Here is an 18,397-nt window from a genome sequence, read left to right as displayed (position 1 = left end):
AAACTGCTTCTGTAAGGCAAACAGAACAAATATGAAGTGATCAGCTATGGCTGTAGATTTACATCCACAAAAGGTGTGTCTCTAGATGTGCTGTTTTTTTTTTTGTTTTGCATTTTTTGTTTGTTTTTGGTTTTTTTCTCCAGACATCTCTCTCTTGGCATTTAAGAGGTTTACATTTTATACAGTCATCCTGAAATAGTGGTATATTTTAAAAAAAAAAATCCTACACAAAATAAACCTTTACTTTATTCTTCACTATAGTACAAAGACAATTATGATGCTTTTTAAACTTTTTTTTTATTATTATTATTATTATACGGTCCTTACAATACAAAACACCTTAAGGTGACTGCTGTTGTGATTTGGTGCTATATAAATAAAACTGAATTGAATTTACACACTGACACCTCGAGTTATTGTTGGTTTCACCTTAATCAGAGACTTTATTTGCTTCTGTACACATGTCAGAAGGTTTTTGAGCAAGACTCTGAATTCCAAGAACCAAAAACATTACAGATTCTGCGAAATGAATGTTCAGGATAGATAGGAGGGATAAAGAGATGCTTACCCGTGAATTTATCTGTAATAATAACCTTGTCCTAAAATGGATAAAACAGAAACAAGACACAAATTTGTTTGGCTGATGACTTCTGCTCAGGCTCAGCAGTGAGATCGAGCTACAAAATTATGGTGTGATGGCATGTGCTCCTGTTGGAACCACAAATCTTTAAACTTTGTTTGTTGTTTAACAAAAAAGCATTGTTGTGGGCCTGGGTACTGGGACCTGGTTCAGCAGAAGAGGGGCCTGTGAACTGAAGACTCTGCCTTCCATTCGACTTTTAAATATCCTGGGAACTACAAGTAAACCTCTCAATCTGAGAGCAAAGTTGGATGATATGGTACTACGAGGTCCTTAAGACAAGATGGGGTCTGATTATTCAAGACCTTGTCTGTCAAGAGAAGGAATTTCAGTTCAATCTTTTCATTGACTCAACAGGGAATCAATGAAGAGAAGCTAATGTGGGAGAAATATGCTTTCTCTTTTTGTCCCAGTTAACTAAAGATGCTGTCTTTCAAATCAATTTCATCTTATGGTTCTTCTTTTATAATATTTCCACTTGGATATGCCATAAGTCAAACATGTAATGGGATGTAAACCTGAAAATAACTCTGTAGATGTTAAGAGGTAAAGTGATATCTTGAATGCAGAACATTTATGTAAATTGAGTCGATATGCATAGCTACAGAGCAGGATTGCCACTGGATCTGAACACAGTTTACCACCACTGTAGGATTCTATTTAGAGGCTGAAAGTTGTTAGCATCCTCCCCGGTAATCCTCCCTACTGTGCTTACATCTTCAGCAGGGTGATCTCTATCTAGAGCCAAATGACAACCCACTTTGGATGCATTTTTTTCCCACCGGTCTGTGCACTGTAAGCACAGACCGGTGGAAACTCTGTGCTCCCCACTGCAAACAAGCGCACGTCTCTTGCTGTTAGATTTGTAATCAACTTCATTTTCCGACTCAGCTTTTCCTCTAAGCTGCACAAATCACTGTCCTGTACGCTGAATGGAATGAGCTGAATTGTCTAATTACATCTATATCTCATCTAGCTCCCTCCACAGTCACAGCCACATTAAACTTCCTATTTGTGTCCTCATGATTCCCATCAGCTCAGAACAAGGCCACTGTTTTGATCTTCAGAAGTTCACTGCTGATGTAACTACCGCTTCCTCTCCTTTGTCTCGAGCAAATCATCGGCACGCGTTTGATCTCAAGTCTTCTGGCATCTTTGCAAACTCATTGGGATAAATATTGTATAGGAGGCTGCAGCTGCGACCTCAGCTGATTCTCTGCCCTTTTCCAAAAGACTGGGTGGAATTACCCTCGAGTCCAGGTGTTACGACCTGTATGACTAAATACCTCGAGTGTTGCTGTCACTCACTCACTCCTATTGCTCACATGCAAATGGCTTTACAACCATCTCCCTGTCCTTCAGCCAGCCACGGTTGTCATGACAACAGAGCGGCTAATCTCCAGTGGACAGAGAGAGAGAAAGAGAGTGCATGAGCTCGCACAGAAACGTGCTTCTGGGGACGCGGAAAAGGCGTGCGAGTGTGATGAAGAGATGCAGTGCACGCTTGCTTACGTCTGTGTGTGTGTGTGTGTGTGTGTGTGTGTGTGAGAGAGAGAGAGAGAGAGATTGTGTGAGCTTTTTTTAAAAATAATAATGGAGTATGATTGGAAAAAAACACGCATGTTCTCCATCCCACTGAGAATTCCTAAATCAACTGTTCCCTTCTTCCTTTTAAAAAAAATTCTCTCCTCCCATTTTCCCTTCTCCTGACCTTCATCATCTGTATCTACTTCCCCATCCTAACTTCTTTCCATTTAAATCTCCTGAATGTGCTCATTTTTAATGTCATTTCGTTGTTTTGTTCCACTCCGTTTCACCATACATTTTCTGGCCTTTTCCCCCTCTTCTACCTCTGACACAACCTCTTCATCCCGTCAACAACAATTCCTTAATCTTCCACACTCATCCTCTCTCTCTTGCATTCATCCCGTCAGCCTTTTCATCCTCTCAAACTGCTTCAGCTAAACCTTCTTTTCTATCTTTCTCTCTCTCTCTCTCTCTCTGCACACCTCCTTTCATCCATGCTCTCATTTCTACCCCCCTCCATCTCCGCGCATACATATACAGTGTCCATCCATTTCCTCGTGTTCCTAAATCCTTCCCTCTCTGGCACCATGGTTGCCTAGCAGGGATCTCTCAAACGCACATATGTTAGGGCTGATTAGGCTGGCACAGCCACTGGGCGCTCGGCCCACTGGAGGAGATGATGGAGAGATTCGTGGAGAGTGTGAGGGAGTCATGGAGAGCTGTGTGTGTTGGGGGGGAGGGGGGGTATTGATTGATTGAGCGTCAGGTGTTGGGAATTTTTTCTTTCCAATGAAAAACTACTTGGAAAAACAGTCCATATGTTCCCATACAGTGCACGACCATAGTCCGTGTGCGCGCGCTCGCTCGAGCGTGTGTGCGGATGTGGATCGGGGGGTTTGAAGTTGTTATCCGGTAGAGGGCGGAGTGAAAGCGTAAGAGAACGTGAGGAGAGGGGAAGCAGGAGCTGCAGAGGGCTGGAGCTGCGGAAAGGAACGGAGCGGACATGGGTGGCAGCGGACGCCGGGCATCTGCAGCCTGAGTGCTGGGGGCAGGAGGAGCAGGAGGGCCTCCAGTTGACTGAACAGGAAGGTTTACATTAGCAGAGCCGCAGTTAAAGAGAATAGCCTGCTGTCCGTTTAGCGCCCACACACACACACACACACACACACACACACAGTCACTCACACATCTTAAGAACAGCGGGAGATGCATTACGTCATAGCCTCTCATTGCCCTAGATGACCGCGCGCGCAGGACGGGGAGGATGCGGGGCTGCCGGACTAGAACGGTAACAGATTCCGCTGCTGCTGCTGCTGACCGCGAGCCCCCGGCGGGTGTGTGTCGGCCGGTAGAGAAAGAAGAGGAGCCGCCGTCGCGCGGCCGCCGGCTCTGATGGCTCCTCGCGCCCAGGGCGGGAAAGAGTCACAGCAGTCGCCGCGGAGCGAGAGGGTAGGGGACAGCAGGTATCTGGGAAGTGACGTGGTGTCCGCGCCCCACAAGAAAGCAAAACGGTGCGTTTGTCGTGCATCTCGCAGGAGGGCAGGAGCGGGAAGGCGAACATGGCCGCACAGTCCGACGGCGGCAAAGCCGGGGTCGGGTGCGGCGGCGGCGGGGGTTTCGCCCAGCTCTATGATGTTGACGCCGAGGAGCCTCTGGACTCCGCGGCGATCCACATCTGTCAGTGCTGCCGCTCTTCCGCTTGCTACTGGGGCTGCCGCTCAGCTTGCCTCGGCTCTCTGCTCGGCGGGAGTCCGCCTGCCGGAGGGGTCGGCATCCGGGAGACTCACTGCCCGCCCCGGGAGCAGCTGTGGCTGGACTGCCTCTGGATCATCCTTGCCCTCCTTGTCTTCTTCTGGGACGTCGGCACGGACCTGTGCCTGGCGATGGACTACTACCAGAGGCAGGACTACCTCTGGTTCGGCCTCACTCTTTTCTTCGTACTGGTGCCCTCGGTACTGGTCCAGATTCTGAGTTTCCGATGGTTCGTGCAGGACTACACCGGCGGGGGGCTCGGGGAGGTCGAGGGGCTGACCAAGCGGGGCACGGTGGTTCTCGGGTGCCTGTATCCTGGAAGGGACCGCCTGCAGCTGGCCACTATCTGGCTGTGGCAGGCCACCATACACATCCTCCAGCTGGGACAAGTGTGGAGGTAAGAGGGGGAGGGGGGCAACACAAACACACCTGATCCTTCTCTCGCTCTCTCTCTCTAACAGGCTCACAAAAACTTAATGCTCCTAATGAGCAGAGCAGGGTGTCCACTTGATGTGGCTACTAGAAAAGACAGCTCGCTTCACAGTGACAGGCAGGAGAGAAAAGCGAGAGGAAGACATGGAAAGGCTCTCTGCGACTCCCTCTGTGCTTCAGTTGCTGTCTGGGAATGACAGGAAGATATTAAGAGAGACAGTCAGGAGAACAGAGAGCCTGATTTCACACACAAACTCTGATCTGTTGAAACTTTTCATTTCTGACTCATCCTATGAAAAGCTAATTCAGCAACTCGCTGACCGCCCTGCAGTAAGAAAGAGTAGAATTCAGAGCCAGAACAGAACCTGAGTAAAGCATCTGCAGTTGCAGAGTAGCTACAGTTAAGCCTTCACACAGTGTAAAGAAACAAAGTGAGCCACATCCTTCAGAGTGTGTGTTTTAAGGGCTGACCGAAGCGCTCTCCATGGTGCTGAACAGATTCCCAGCATTTCCAGCTTTTGGTCAAGGCTCTTCCCTTCTGAAATGTCAGCATGCCTTTGCGTGTATCTGTGTGTGCGCTGACACATGTCAGCACGTGTGTGTGAACAGTGGAAAAACGGTGTCAAGGCTCTTCCCATGAGTGTCAGCATGCATGGAGAGTACAAAGAGGAAAAGCATCTGCGCTTCTGGCAGCACATCTCTTACTCTCTCTCTCTCTCTCCCTCTCTCTATTTATCTCTCTCTCTCACACACACAGACACACACATATATTCCCACAGTTGGACAATGTTAGGTGTTAATTGTGCTAAAAGCACTGTTGGGGGAAAAACTGAAATACACACACTTCTTTTCATTGTGGGCTTCTTGCCTCATATAAGCATGCAGCTTGGTCTACACACACAAACACACACACTGTAGTTATAGAAGTAACACGAGTGCGCTGGTGTTTTTTTTTTCCTTTCCAGCTTCCCAGTCTATGTAAGGACAACGTTTGCTCTCTTCCCTCCCTCCTCTTTCTTCTCTCTGAGAAGACTTCTTAATGGTGTCCACTTGCCCCTGGGTGGGCAGCAGGGAGAGTAGAGTAGTGTGTGTGTGTGTTTACGTCCTACTATGCTGATGTGCTACACAGCTGCTGTGCTTTGGTTGTAGGGTTAAATCAACCCCTCTCACACCCATACACACTTACCAGTATTTGTCCCCCCTTGGCCCTCAGAATGGACTCTCCCACCTGGAGGAAGGGCCGGATGGGAAGGAGCATAGAGAGAGGGTGGGGGAGAAGAGGGCGAGAAAGGGTGGTTATAGCTGGGGAAATTGAGAGATGGAGAGGCCGTGGAGAGGGAGAGATGGGGGGTGAGGACATGCACAAGTGGAGTGAAAAAGAAGGGGGAGGGGAGAAGAAGGAGACGTGAGAGTGGTGGGGGCAGGGTGGGCTGGATGGAAGATCAGCTGTACTTGGTTTGAGACCACCTCCTTCCATGTCAGGCCATTAAGGAGCTTGTCTGCTACACTCAACACTGCAGACCAGAGCTCCTGTTTACAGAAGCCAAACAAATGATACTGATTATTTATCCTTCACTGCTCTTGAGTCAAGGACACACATCCTTCTGGCCTTATTTTAAAACCAAAACATCTCGAAATGGTTCGTTTGGGAGGGCCGGCGTGCTGTAAATCGATGCACATGTGGGCATTTTCTTCCAGGGACGCTGCATTATTTATGGGGCGTGAATTAACCTCCAGCTCTAATAGGCGTACTGTACATAATGTAGAAGTGCACGTCTGCATGGAGGACACCCATGCATGGACTGCAGCCATGCACGGGGAAGCTGAAGGATTTTATTTTTACAGCACGTTTACATTTGTGTGCATACTCCTCTCACACACACACACACACGCTCAGTGTGGCAGTGAGGCAGTTTAATTGAGATCACTGCCTACATCCCGCCCACATGTGCTGTAGTTTCCCACATCCAGCACGTATAGATCAGCATCTCTTCAAGGCTGTTTATAGAAAGGTTAAATTCAGTGTAATGAAGTAATGAAGGCTAGAAATATTCACAGCCACCAATCAGGTGAAACAGGAATAAGTCAGAGTGTTGGTTTTGATTTAGTTGCCCGATTAGGCGAAAGAACGCAAGGGAAGATGTGACCTATTAGGCTCATTTCCAGCTCCTTATTCTTATTCCTGGACTCTGGTAGAGTTCAAAATAATCCATATCTGTCTGATACGGGACCTTGATGAAGTCCACGAGTTTGACTGCCGTCTGAGACCAGCTCTTTTGGCTCCCTTTAAACCAGCTTTTTCTAATTGGCCGGCCCTCCAGCAGGCGGGAAGCTGCTCGTGTGCCTTAGATGACCATATTAGGGAGATCTGCTATCAGTGACAGCATGCAGATTTTTTTATTTATATTTTTTGCATCTAAAGGAGGTGTGTTAAAAATAAGGCCTGAGGGCCAGAAGTGGCCCAGCACAGGCTCCAACCCGACCCAGTGGACATCTTTGGTGGAGTCTGAAGGAGGGCGTAAATTTTGAATTTATCTATATTTTAATAAAGTTGACATCTTGTTCACCATCCATACTACATCAAAGTAATGAAGTAATAGATTTTTTCATGATCTACTATAGAAATTTAAGTTTTTTTCAGTTTGTCCTCAGTAAAATATAATTAATTAATTAAAAAAGATATTTTCTGTGATTTAACAAAAACATTCTGCTTCAAACGTACAGGACAATCCAGAACTTTTACTGTTATTTTTACACATTTATTTCTTACATTTTAAGCCCAAAGAGTAATTTCTTTATCATGTAGAAAAACTAACATGTACTGTTGAATTTGCACTTCTTCTTTATTACATTGTGATATCGCAGAGATTTAATGTGCAGATAAACTGCTTTACACTTTGATCTTAAGTGAGTCTGGCACACTTAAGATCAAAGCAGGCCGTACATGGCCCACGACGTGAAATGAGTTTGACTTCCCTGATTGAATGTGTGTAGAAAAGCCTGACATATGCGTGTTTGCCCCTCTGAACCCCTACAGGTACATCAGGACGCTGTACCTAGGCGTCATGTCGCGTCGGCAGAAGGAGCACCAGCGGCGCTGGTACTGGGCCATGATGTTCGAGTACGCTGACGTCAACATGTTGCGTTTGCTGGAAACGTTTCTGGAGTCGGCGCCTCAGTTGGTCCTGCAGCTCTGCATCATGATCCAGGAGAACCGAGCTGAGACGCTACAGTGTAGGTGGTTGGATGGATTTACAGACTGCACTGTACCGGCGTAATAGCATGTTTTCGCGTAGCCAGCAAACAGCATGCAAATGAGCAGCTGCTCAAGTGCTAATTATCAATTTGCACCTATTGTGCTTGATTATGTGTAGCTGCAGATGGCTGCTGGATTTCGCAGGTTTTTACTGTTGTTCAGGTTGTCAAAGATAGAAAGCGATGTGCGAGTCAGACTCCATCATCCTCCTCTTCCGTGTTGCATGCATCATCTTGGGCGGCCACCCACTGGTGTTATTCATCGCGCTCACTCTGGAGTTTTGGGACACAGTTTACCTTAATGGAAAGATGTGACGAGTACACAAGGGGGCGGATACACACGGCAGCTGGGACATTAAAAATAACTTTGTATTTGAGACTCGTCATTACCAAATGTCTCGGTCGTGACACGCACTACCTCTTACTTATTGTATGCTCACACCATTACACAAAACAACCTTCCCCCCTCTCCCTCCCTAGTGAGTCATTATAATGTCGTGTTTATACAAAACAGGAGAAGCATGGAAATCATCCACCTCTGTGTCTCCCTGCAGGCATTTCCTCCTTAGCCTCCCTCCTGTCTCTCGCCTGGGTTCTGGCCTCCTACCACAAACTGCTCCGAGACTCTCGTGACGACCAGCGCAGCATGAGTTACCGCGGGGCGCTGCTGCACCTCTTCTGGCGCCTCTTCACCATCTTCTCCCGCGTCCTCTCGCTCGCCCTCTTTGCCTCCCTCTTCCACATCTACTTCGGCATCTTCGTGGTGCTCCACTGGTGCGCCATGGCCTTCTGGGTGGTGCACGGAGGCACTGATTTCTGCATGTCCAAGTGGGAGGAGGTGCTCTTCAACATGGTGGTCGGCATTGTCTACATCTTCTGCTGGTTCAACGTGAAAGAGGGTCGGACGCGATACAGGATGGTGGCGTACTACACCGTGGTGCTGGCCGAGAACAGCATCCTGACCGGGCTGTGGTGAGTTTAGCGCCGTTTGCATTCTTTGATATCCCTGATGCAACAAGCGTAAAATCGTAAAATATGTTTTTTCACATAAATATCACAGAATGTATGCAAGAATATCCAAAAACTATAAAAGGTAGGCGTACCTCTTACTTCACAAGGAGCTACCGTAAAGGCACGCAGTGTCCTGCAGCTTCTCAGTTTCACACCTACAAGGTTCATCCAGCTTCACAAAGCTAAATGGCAATGATCTGTATAATGATCTCTTTCTAATTCTCTTATAAATGTTTTCTTCTCCTTCCTTTGTAATTTTGGAGTTTTTTTTATCTTTTCTATGCTGCCTGTGTTCTCTCAGGCTTTCCTTTCATTCTTTACTTCCTGTTTTATTTTGAAGGTTACTTGTTCTTGTTCTGCTGAGTATTTAATCTGTATTGTATCCTGCTCAGACTTCAAATTTATTCTGAAATGAACAAGTAAACAGACACATTTAAAGTATACCATAAGTGCTTACCAAGGCTTAGCCCATTTACAACACTAGCAAGGTAAGCCTATATCACAATATTCATGTAATAAAAGGCTAGTAAATGCTTTCGTGATGAGTTTACTGCCATACTACTTGCAATATGGCCACATGGCCCAGGGCCAGTAAGTAGTACACCGAAAAATTGTTTTGCCAGTTGATGACAGTGTTTCTGGCAGCCAGAGTTATCACAGTCATGGCTTTATTGAAATTCATCCATCTTTTCATGTGCTCTCATCCACCACCAGCATGCTTTACATGTTTGTGCAGTCGTTTTAATATGCTAAAGCAAAAAGCTGCGTGTATGCAAACAAACTGCTTGGTTAAATTTGACAGATTTAAAGTTTGGTGCCCTCCTCCTGTCCCTCTAGCAGTGCCACCTGCAGCATGCAGGGGCTTGTCTAAAAGAAGGGTTACTGAGTGTACGACTCTACATTTATTTTAAAACGATGATTAGAAATTATTTTGCCGATTTAGATTATTAATATTAAGTACAACTCCACTAATAAACCATGTTTTAAAATACACACTGGGCTACCCATCAGTAGATAAAACAATTATAATCAGATTTGGGGGACCAGTGGGAAAGATGGTTTAATGCTATAAACACGTGTAGATGTACACCGATTAATTTAACCCCTGTACTGTCACCTGTCATCCTGTAGGTATGCCTACAGAGATCCAGTGCTGACCGACTCCTATGCCGTCCTGGCACTGTGCAGCGTCTACCTGACATTCGCAGGGGGCGTCCTGGTCATGCTGCTGTACTACGGTTTCCTCCATCCTGCCACTGCCCACCTCCAGCCAAGTCCCGCCTCATCCTGCTGTGCCCAGCTGCTCTGGGGTCTCCCTCTCCCCCCGTCAGCCCCACCCACAGCCCCTCCCACACCAGCCCACATGGCCAAGTCACAGACGGAAGAGGATGTGGCCGAGACGTGTCTTCCCGTCTTCCAGGTGAGGTCTGCGCCCCCCACTTCCAAGCCCGAGGGCCCGCTTATAAAGATCGACATGCCCAGGAAGCGTTACCCAGCATGGGATGCCCACTATGTAGACAGGCGCCTGCGGAGGACTATAAACATCCTGCAGTACATAACGCCAGCCGCTGTGGGCATCCGCTATCGTGATGGACCCCTCCTGTATGAACTGTTGCAGTATGAGTCCTCACTCTGACAAACACACAAATCAGCACACACACACACATATACAGACAAGTACACAAAAGCACATGTGCACCATAAAAAAACATGTATGTATATGTGGATGTTCAGATTTAGAGAAGATTTAGAAACACGTTCATGCACAGAAAGTCACACTTGATATAAGCACATACACACACAGAAGCAATCTGTCACACTTATATGTGTGCGCACACACGCGATCACACTTACATTCCTTGCGGGCACCTGCGACCTGTGAGTCCCATGGCCATGACTCAACAAGCTGCTTCGGCGCGAGTCCGTCTCCTCCTCTCTTAAACCTTTTGTCACTCTATTTAACTTTAATCGTCCCTCACTTGGTCTCATTTCCTTAATTTCACATGTGCGCGCTCCGCGGCAAAGAAAAAAAAAGTAAAAATATGAAAAATAAGCGTAGTTTTACGATGGAGTCCTTGACCACCGCAAGCCATTTATGTTGCACGCGTTCACAGGTTTAAGAAGAATAAAAGGATGTGACACAATGACGGTCACTTTTAATAAAATGAGTTGTAACATGTCGTTATTAGTCTGGTCAAAAGATAGTGTATATATTTTCTATGTACAGAGAGGATGTTTTTTAATCTGTTGTTATGTTGTTGTTGGACACATCAGTTTCTCGACATCACTGACAAGGTTAACGGGGAGAGTGGCCGAGCATGATGGAAAAGATGGAGACAAAGTGGCAGTAATGGCATCCAAGGCACACTCAAACAACAATTTTTACATTTGCAGCCTCAATTTTAAAGAATCTAAAATTTTAGCTAAAGTCTCTCAGAAGGACAGTTTTAGTTTAGTAGATTTACTTGTCTTGTCAAAGGCAACAAGTAAAATATTAGCACTAGAGAGTTGACTAGCTTAGCTTAGCTTAAAAAAACTGAAAACAGGTAAAAACAGCTAGCCTGGATTTCTTCTCCTAAAGTATCTAGTAGCTAGCATCTTGTCTTATTTAAATTATACAAAAAGATAAATGTAAAAAATAGTTTTTTGTGGGTTCAGAAAGTAGCCAAACCATCTACCATTAAGAATAATTGCACATTTACTTGCTCCTAAGACAGTAAAAGAGTAACTCTTCGAATTTTGGAGTTCATGTGCTTGTGATTCAAAATATGGAAACAAATTCATACTATAAAAATTATAATTCTTATTGATCAGGGCTTTTAAAAGAAATGTGTTAGTTCATACCTGACCTATCAGGGTAATCAGGGGAGTAAGTTTTCCAGCTAATCTGGGTTACTTTGTGTAGCGCAATAGTAGATGCTATGTTATAAATTCATACTTATCTAAATAAAGAAAAGCATGTATATGAATTTGTAGCAAATGTTATTTCTATCAACAAAATAGTTACTTTTCTATGCTCGTTTCTGCCTACACGATGTCAACAACTCAGCAAGTCCTGCCACAAAATCTGACTCGAGATCTTGAAAGCTAAAGGTTTCTACCTGTTTTTGGTTGTTATGCTAACCTAGGCAGTCTGCTTGCAGGAACTCATATTTAATGGAGAGATAAAGAACTAGTACAACTTTCCTCATGTAACTCAAAGGCCAATTGAGCATAGAACAAAGCAAGCCCAACTATATCCTTAAGATAGACTTGAAAAAAGTATGTTGAGGGCAGTTAGCAACATGTTAGCTGTAATGTGGAAAAATGAAAAACAGTTGCTTCTTAAAGCATATTACAAAAGCACTAAAATAATTTCTTCCTGAACATTTGGAAAAGTAAAAATGTAAAAAGTAAAGTCCTAGATGATGCTGGTCATAACCATATTGCTCATCTGGGAGGGAAATAAAGTGTGAAATTTGAATGCCATCTTAGGGGAAGTTCTCCATCATTTCCTTTTATGCTCCAAGCAGTTGTGGGAGGTCTTTTTATATTATAAAAATAAAGGTAGATTCAAGAGTAATTGTTTTTAATTGAGGTCTACTACATTTTTTTTGTGTGATAGTTTAATCATGTTGGTCCCACACTAACAGGGTGCTGCCACTGAAAATGACATAAAACAGTTTTGGACTTCAGTCATCACAACCCTCCCAGTGACTTGTCTTCTCCTGTTTCGTGTCCAATATCAACTCCTCCAAAGCCACCCACAGCTGAGCTGTGGTGTATGGCTCATTATTTATTTCTTTTGGTTTGTTTACCCCTGTAATCCAAGCTGTTACATTGGCAGGCGAAAACACATGAGCTGAGATATTAGTCATCAGCATGTCAACGGGAACGGTGCAACTCCTGAAATCTCACGCTGTGGGGGGGGGTTTCCTCTGATCCCGTTCCATGAGCCCACTTTCTCCTGCTTTCTACAACCGCCTTTGCTATGAGGGCTGGGTATAGAGAGAGTTAAAACTGGGGTACGTCAACAAATTTTGTAATTTTGGTAAAAGTCAAAGTCTTTCTGAGAGCGACTTGCAAATATACGTAATTTATTAATTTATTAGTCCTCAAATTATAATTCTGTGATTGATTTCAACCAGTGACCCAGAAGTATGAGAATCTTTTGAATTATTGGTAAAACCTGCAATTTTAAGGTATCACATTAAAATTTGGTTGTAGAAAAGCTTGTCGGATATGACCAGTGCTCCCTTTCCATGGCCACTGACTCTGAAGATACCAAGGCATTCCCAAAAACAGCCAAGAGACAATATCTTTAGTTTGTCCTGGGTCTACCCAAGGTCTCTCCTCAGTAGTCTCACCTAAGAAACTTCCAGGATGCATATTAGTCAGATGCCTGAAACACCTCACTTGGTGTCTTTATATGCTGAGAAGAAACATCTCTACTCTGAGTCCTTACCTTATCTCTAAGGATGAGTCCAGACAGTCTTTTGAGTCTTCTTTCTGGTAGTTGTATCCACCGTTTTATTCCTTCAGTCACTATTCACAGTTTGTGGCCAAATAGTTACGGATCACTACAAACATTGTACCAATCTCTGGTCAGCCTCCCAATCCATTTTCCCCCATTCATGAGCAAGACCCCAAGACACTTTAACTCCTCTATTTGAGAAAACAGCCTGTCCCCATAGCAAAGTGGGCAATCCACCTTCTTCTGGCTCAGAACCATCGCTTCAGACTTACAGGTGTTAACTATCAACCCCGCTGCTTATTAGCTGTGAACCACTTAGTGTCTGGAAAGCAAAAAAGTCAGCATCGTACTCAAACAACCAAGACGCAATGTCAAGACCCAATATCCTCTGTCCTTGGCTGTTCCTACAAATTTTGTGCATGAAAGTTCAGAGAAAAATGACAAAGTTGGAGCAACAAAAAACCAAAACTTAGCGATAATGATAGTCCTGATCCTTACCTTGGGAAACATTGCCAGCTTTAACCCTAAGGCTTGTTTAAGGGTTAGGGTCACATCTACCATTTAGCGCTTTCACCTGTTTGGTGAAATGCAACCCTAACGGCAACCCTACCACCAAAGTGGTTCACCGATGAACTAGCGGATGTTAAGAACACCATTAATGACTGATAAAGTTAATCAGTAGATAAAACTGTAATAATTACCCCAGTGTGGAATTTTTTTAAATTTAAATAAGGAGACTAAAAGCAGAAATACAGCGTCCCTTTAAGTGTGAACGATAGGTGGGCTCACATTATTTTTCTGTGGTGCTAGCCGACTAACAAAACAGACAAATCAGTCCATTTGCTGCGATCCGGCGAGTAGAAACATTAGTTGCGAACGCGTAACAGAAGCAGCAGCATCAGTGTTCATATGGTGCGACACTCTCGAGCTTCAGAGTCAACTGGCTGCTAATCCCACTTCATATGGTGCAAATACAAAACACACATGTACTTATGGTGCAATAAGGGCAGATTGTCTCTTTGAATTCTATGGTGCAACTTGAGTACTGCCTTCAGTTATCAGCCAAGGCTGTGCCAAAGGCTCCGTCCAAACGGACAACTGCTCTTCCTGTCCTGCAGAAGCTATGCAAGTCTCCAACATGGGGGAGATGTGCTTAGTGTACACACACACACACACAGACACACACAAACACACACGGTTTTCCTCTGAAGCAGGGAGAGACACACAATTAAAGCAGTGTAATAACATGGGATGTATCCCTACCTCACCGCTTGAACACACACAAACACACTCACACACCAATGTCCAGTATTCCCTTACCCCTTTATAATTTGGGAACAATATTCATATGGTGCTATTGAGTAAAGCTAGATGGGTTTTTGTATAGTTGTGGTTACAGTGAAGAATTAGCCAAATATGTGTATCAAACATTCAAATCGATGAAACAGTCTAATTCCTTCATGTTGACGGCGTATGTAAAAACAGCAACACTTTCCGTCTCTGTGAAACACATCAAAGCAACAATGCCTTATCTGCTCGACTGAAGTGGAGGTGGTTTCTTTTTTTCTTTCTTTTTTTCTGTGTGTGTGTGGTTTTTTTTAAGATATGAGTCATAGGAGGGTGGTGCTACTTTTCTGGTACACTCTGATCTGGACATGCACTGTACATGAAGAATAGCGTCAACACGCAGAAATCAAAGGAAAACAGCGTCATGTGCCATTTAGAGAGCACAGTCAGGCATCTCCTGCTCGTTTCACAGAAAAACAAATAATCTCGCATGAGCGATCTGGATTTGAGAGTAAATATAAATGGCCAAGAGTCACAGCTTATATGTTTCTGAACAAAGAGCAGCTGCCCCGCTTGTTTTTTTCCCACAGCATTAACCGCTGATTTAATTTTTTTGATCCAATCCACAGCTCTTTGCACCCAGAGCTCCAGCCAATGAGAAATCAGGTTTATTATAGCCAAATCAGGTTAGAAGCAACCAAATAATACAATTCTCTCTCTTTATATGGAACTACTCATAAGGAGCGTTCAGACTCAGCAATAGCCTCATGATCAAAGTCCAGGTATCATACATCAGTCTCGGTTGTGTCACCCAGCAGTCAAAAATCATCCACACTGGGCCTATGACTGAGCCTGCGCGCTCTGAGTGATAAGTTTCTTCCGAGAAAACCAGAGCCTTATTCATGCCCACACTGTAAGAGAATTTAAATCCAGTAGGTGTTATGTCACTGTTGTATGGCTTCACATCCACAGCTATGCAAGGTTACAAGCAAGAAGGTTCTGGCCTTAGATAACCTTTACAGAAATACCACATCACTGTTCTCACGCGTTGCTTGTTTTTATATATATGTTTTAGGCTTTTTTTTCTCTTAGGAGGAAGGAATAAACCATAAAGTCTTGATGTGCAGAATTGCAAATATGTGATGTACCATTTGTTTACAGATTTTAAGCTTTTTGCATTTTTCTTAAATAATTTGGTGATTATTTTTATGGACTTTACATTGTTCTCTATCAGGATTGACTTCTGATGGTTTAAAATTGGTCGGGAGGGGAAAACTGTACCTTGGGAATAACTGGGATGAATGCCACCTCCCGACTGAGGAATGTGTATCTGTGAAAATGAAATGAAAACCAAGGAGTTGTTTTTCCTTTGGATAAAATACATAAATGTTCCACTATCAGGGTCTACAAAGCATATGAGGCCTGTGGTAAGGCTGTGTGTGTGTGTGTGTGTGTGTGTGTGTGTGTGTGTGTGTGTGTGTGTGTGTGTGTGTGTGTCTGAGCACAAGCTACCATACCGTGTCATGAATGCTTCATATATTCTTTTGCGTGCTTGGTCTAGAGCTGTGAAAGTATGGTTTTATTGAGGCCAGATGTTAAGTTGTTTCTGATCTCAGACCAGTTTTTACCAGATCTGAGTCCGATGACAATTCAAATCCTTTCCTTGAGGAACCGAAGAGGTTTGGTAGTTTTGGCACAGAAAATGAACAAAAAGGATTTCAGTGGTTTGACTCAGGTTTGGATACTATAAGCACAGGGCAGGGTCAAACTAAACCTTAACTTGGAAGTACCTGTTAGACGTACCATGAGCTTTTATTTTGTTAGGGTCATGCTTTTCTACCATGTTCTTCAGCTTGGGGGGAGAAAAAAAGTAGCTCTAGCGACTTCGATGTGCAAAAGTAACTTTTATTTTCTTGTGGGTGGCATTTTGATTGTAAATACCTTTTTCTGGTAATCCTTCTCAGTTGGATCTATGTTCCATGGGTTTGCTTAGATGGCTCTTTGAAATGTACCGATAGTAAATGTTCTTTCTAAATATCCAGAATGTAAAACGAGAGAAGAAAAATTCAGCCTGACTGGAAGCTGTGTTTTCATAGGAATCTGTGCCATTGTGTTGTCTTGAGTATAAGCACACTGATATTAGCTCTGTGGGTGGGATGACGTTTTTGGAGGTGATTTGCCAGACAACTGTGCTCCTTTTTTTTACTTTAAAATAAAATAATTATTAAGCAATAATTTATTTCAAAAGAAACCTTCACAAGAAATGTTTATCATAATATATAACAAAATAATTTGTTATACATTATGATTTTAGTCACAGAAAATTCAGAGAGAAGACTTTCATGTTTATGGGGGGAAATTAACAAGACAAAATAATGGTAAATGTAAAAATAGAAAAAGTTAACATTCTGACAACTAATTTATTTTTTTTTAAACCTTAATCTTGATTTCTGAGTTCAATCTTGCACATTTATCACTTCATCAATTCAGGTTATCTTTGCTTACATATTACTACAAAAATGTCAAATTAAAAAATCCATTGGGTAATTATTTTTGCTTCAGTTTAAAGTTTAACGTACAAGGAAATGGCTAATTAGCTAGCTAGCTAGTTCTGGCCAAAAAGCTAACGCTAACGAAAAAGTTTTTCGCACAATTGGTTTTGTTTGGAATAAATAACATAAAAGATATAAAATAATAAATCGGAAGTATTCATTTATTATAAAAGAAGACTTCTCCCACATCTAATCTCTGTACAAACCTTATCTAGAGAGTTTGTGACTTCTAGTCACATTTATCATTTATCTTTTAGTCGTATATTTAGCATACATATCATTAGACATGAAAGCAGCATCTTTTTATAATTGTCCATATTTTCCAAGTCAGTCATTAGTTTTTACCTTCATTAAAAAAATGTTCAATTTCTCAATTCACCCCAATTCCAAATATCAGCTCGCTAGTTTGGTTCTGACTAAAAAATACAGTGTCTCGTACAAAAACAAAAAAAGCTAACTAGCCATTTCCCTTTTCCTGCAGTCCAGGTGATTGTGATAAAAATGTATATATTGGATAAGGAGGACATTTTAAACTCCACATATAATCAACTAGCTGAGTGCAGTGCAATCACAAAAAAGCCAAAACATGGGCGTGTATTACATTTCATATGCGAGTCGGGCTGTCTGGCTAACATCTCCTAACTTCACTACAGAAATTCAAATCGCTCCCACGTCAGCTCATGAGAGATACCATTCAGGGGGTTTCCCTAATTCACAACAAATACAAATGGGAGGGGAACGAGAAGACCCATCGTGTACCTTCAGTTTGTGTATTGCGTGTCTACGATAGTACCTAAGCATTACGGTTAAGAGTTGAATGATATTTTCGGTGATTCTAGGCAGCCACCATTAGGAAATGTGTTATTTTTGTTACAATACCTCCTGAAAATAAAGTCTATTTATCTGTGAAGAGACAAAGATTTACAATAATACAGATGACTACATAGAAATTATGACAGATTTTAAATGATGTGAAAGAAATATAAATGAAAACATGTACAGTTCGTTTGGTTTTGAACACAGAACAAATGTATATGCGTCAGTATTGAGTTTGATTTTATATGTTTATCATTTTATTACATTGTAATGTGACTGCAATGGAGAAAAAAAAAATATAAAGGAATATAAATTAATTTTTCCCAAAGGTGTCTCGGTTGTTTTTCCCCAATGCCAGCTGACATAAGGAGTTTTTGTGTAGTGATTCTGAGGAGGATTAAGAGACGAATCAGGCTTCCCAACATTTTTTATTTTGTCAAAATCTCGTAACTACACAAATATTTTGACATGTTAGACACAATTTGCATAGTACAGATTTCTTTTACACTTCTAAAAACAGTAACTTTAAACATCAAGCCTTGATGCGAGTGCAATACAGAGAGCATACATGTAGCATTTAAACACCTGGATATGACATCTGCATTTAAAAAAACAAAACAAAAAAAAACCTGTCATACCAGTGGCCTGAATTTAACTCAGTGCACAACTTGC

At 43.0% G+C, this 18,397-nt stretch overlaps 1 protein-coding gene across 1 annotated transcript; it reads left to right on the top strand.

Annotated features, from left to right (window-relative positions):
* Positions 1-3,149: 3,149 nt before the first annotated feature.
* Positions 3,150-18,053, top strand: xkr6a (XK, Kell blood group complex subunit-related family, member 6a). Its single transcript, XM_085264600.1, has 4 exons — positions 3,150-4,316; positions 7,389-7,585; positions 8,161-8,578; positions 9,749-18,053. The coding sequence occupies exons 1-4, from the start codon at positions 3,727-3,729 to the stop codon at positions 10,251-10,253; spliced, it is 1,710 nt and encodes a 569-aa protein (XP_085120726.1). The 5' UTR covers positions 3,150-3,726; the 3' UTR covers positions 10,254-18,053.
* Positions 18,054-18,397: the final 344 nt, after the last annotated feature.

Source organism: Mchenga conophoros, linkage group LG23, assembly GCF_057382185.1.
Source record: "Mchenga conophoros isolate Kocher_MC1m ecotype Shallow Benthic linkage group LG23, M_conophoros_male_GT1.1, whole genome shotgun sequence".
NCBI classification, from domain to species: domain Eukaryota; kingdom Metazoa; phylum Chordata; class Actinopteri; order Cichliformes; family Cichlidae; genus Mchenga; species Mchenga conophoros.
The sequence above is the reverse complement of the archived record's forward strand: the minus strand, read 5'-3'. Positions and strand labels throughout refer to the sequence as shown.

What these genes read in the sequence shown, in the direction of transcription:
- xkr6a (XM_085264600.1), top strand. Translation starts at nt 3,727, where the DNA reads ATGGCCGCACAGTCCGACGGCGGCAAAGCCGGGGTCGGGTGCGGCGGC. An exon ending in CAGCTGGGACAAGTGTGGAG is followed by an intron (nt 4,317 to 7,388) that starts GTAAGAGGGGGA and finishes GAACCCCTACAG; the next exon opens with GTACATCAGGACGCTGTACC. An exon ending in AGCATCCTGACCGGGCTGTG is followed by an intron (nt 8,579 to 9,748) that starts GTGAGTTTAGCG and finishes GTCATCCTGTAG; the next exon opens with GTATGCCTACAGAGATCCAG.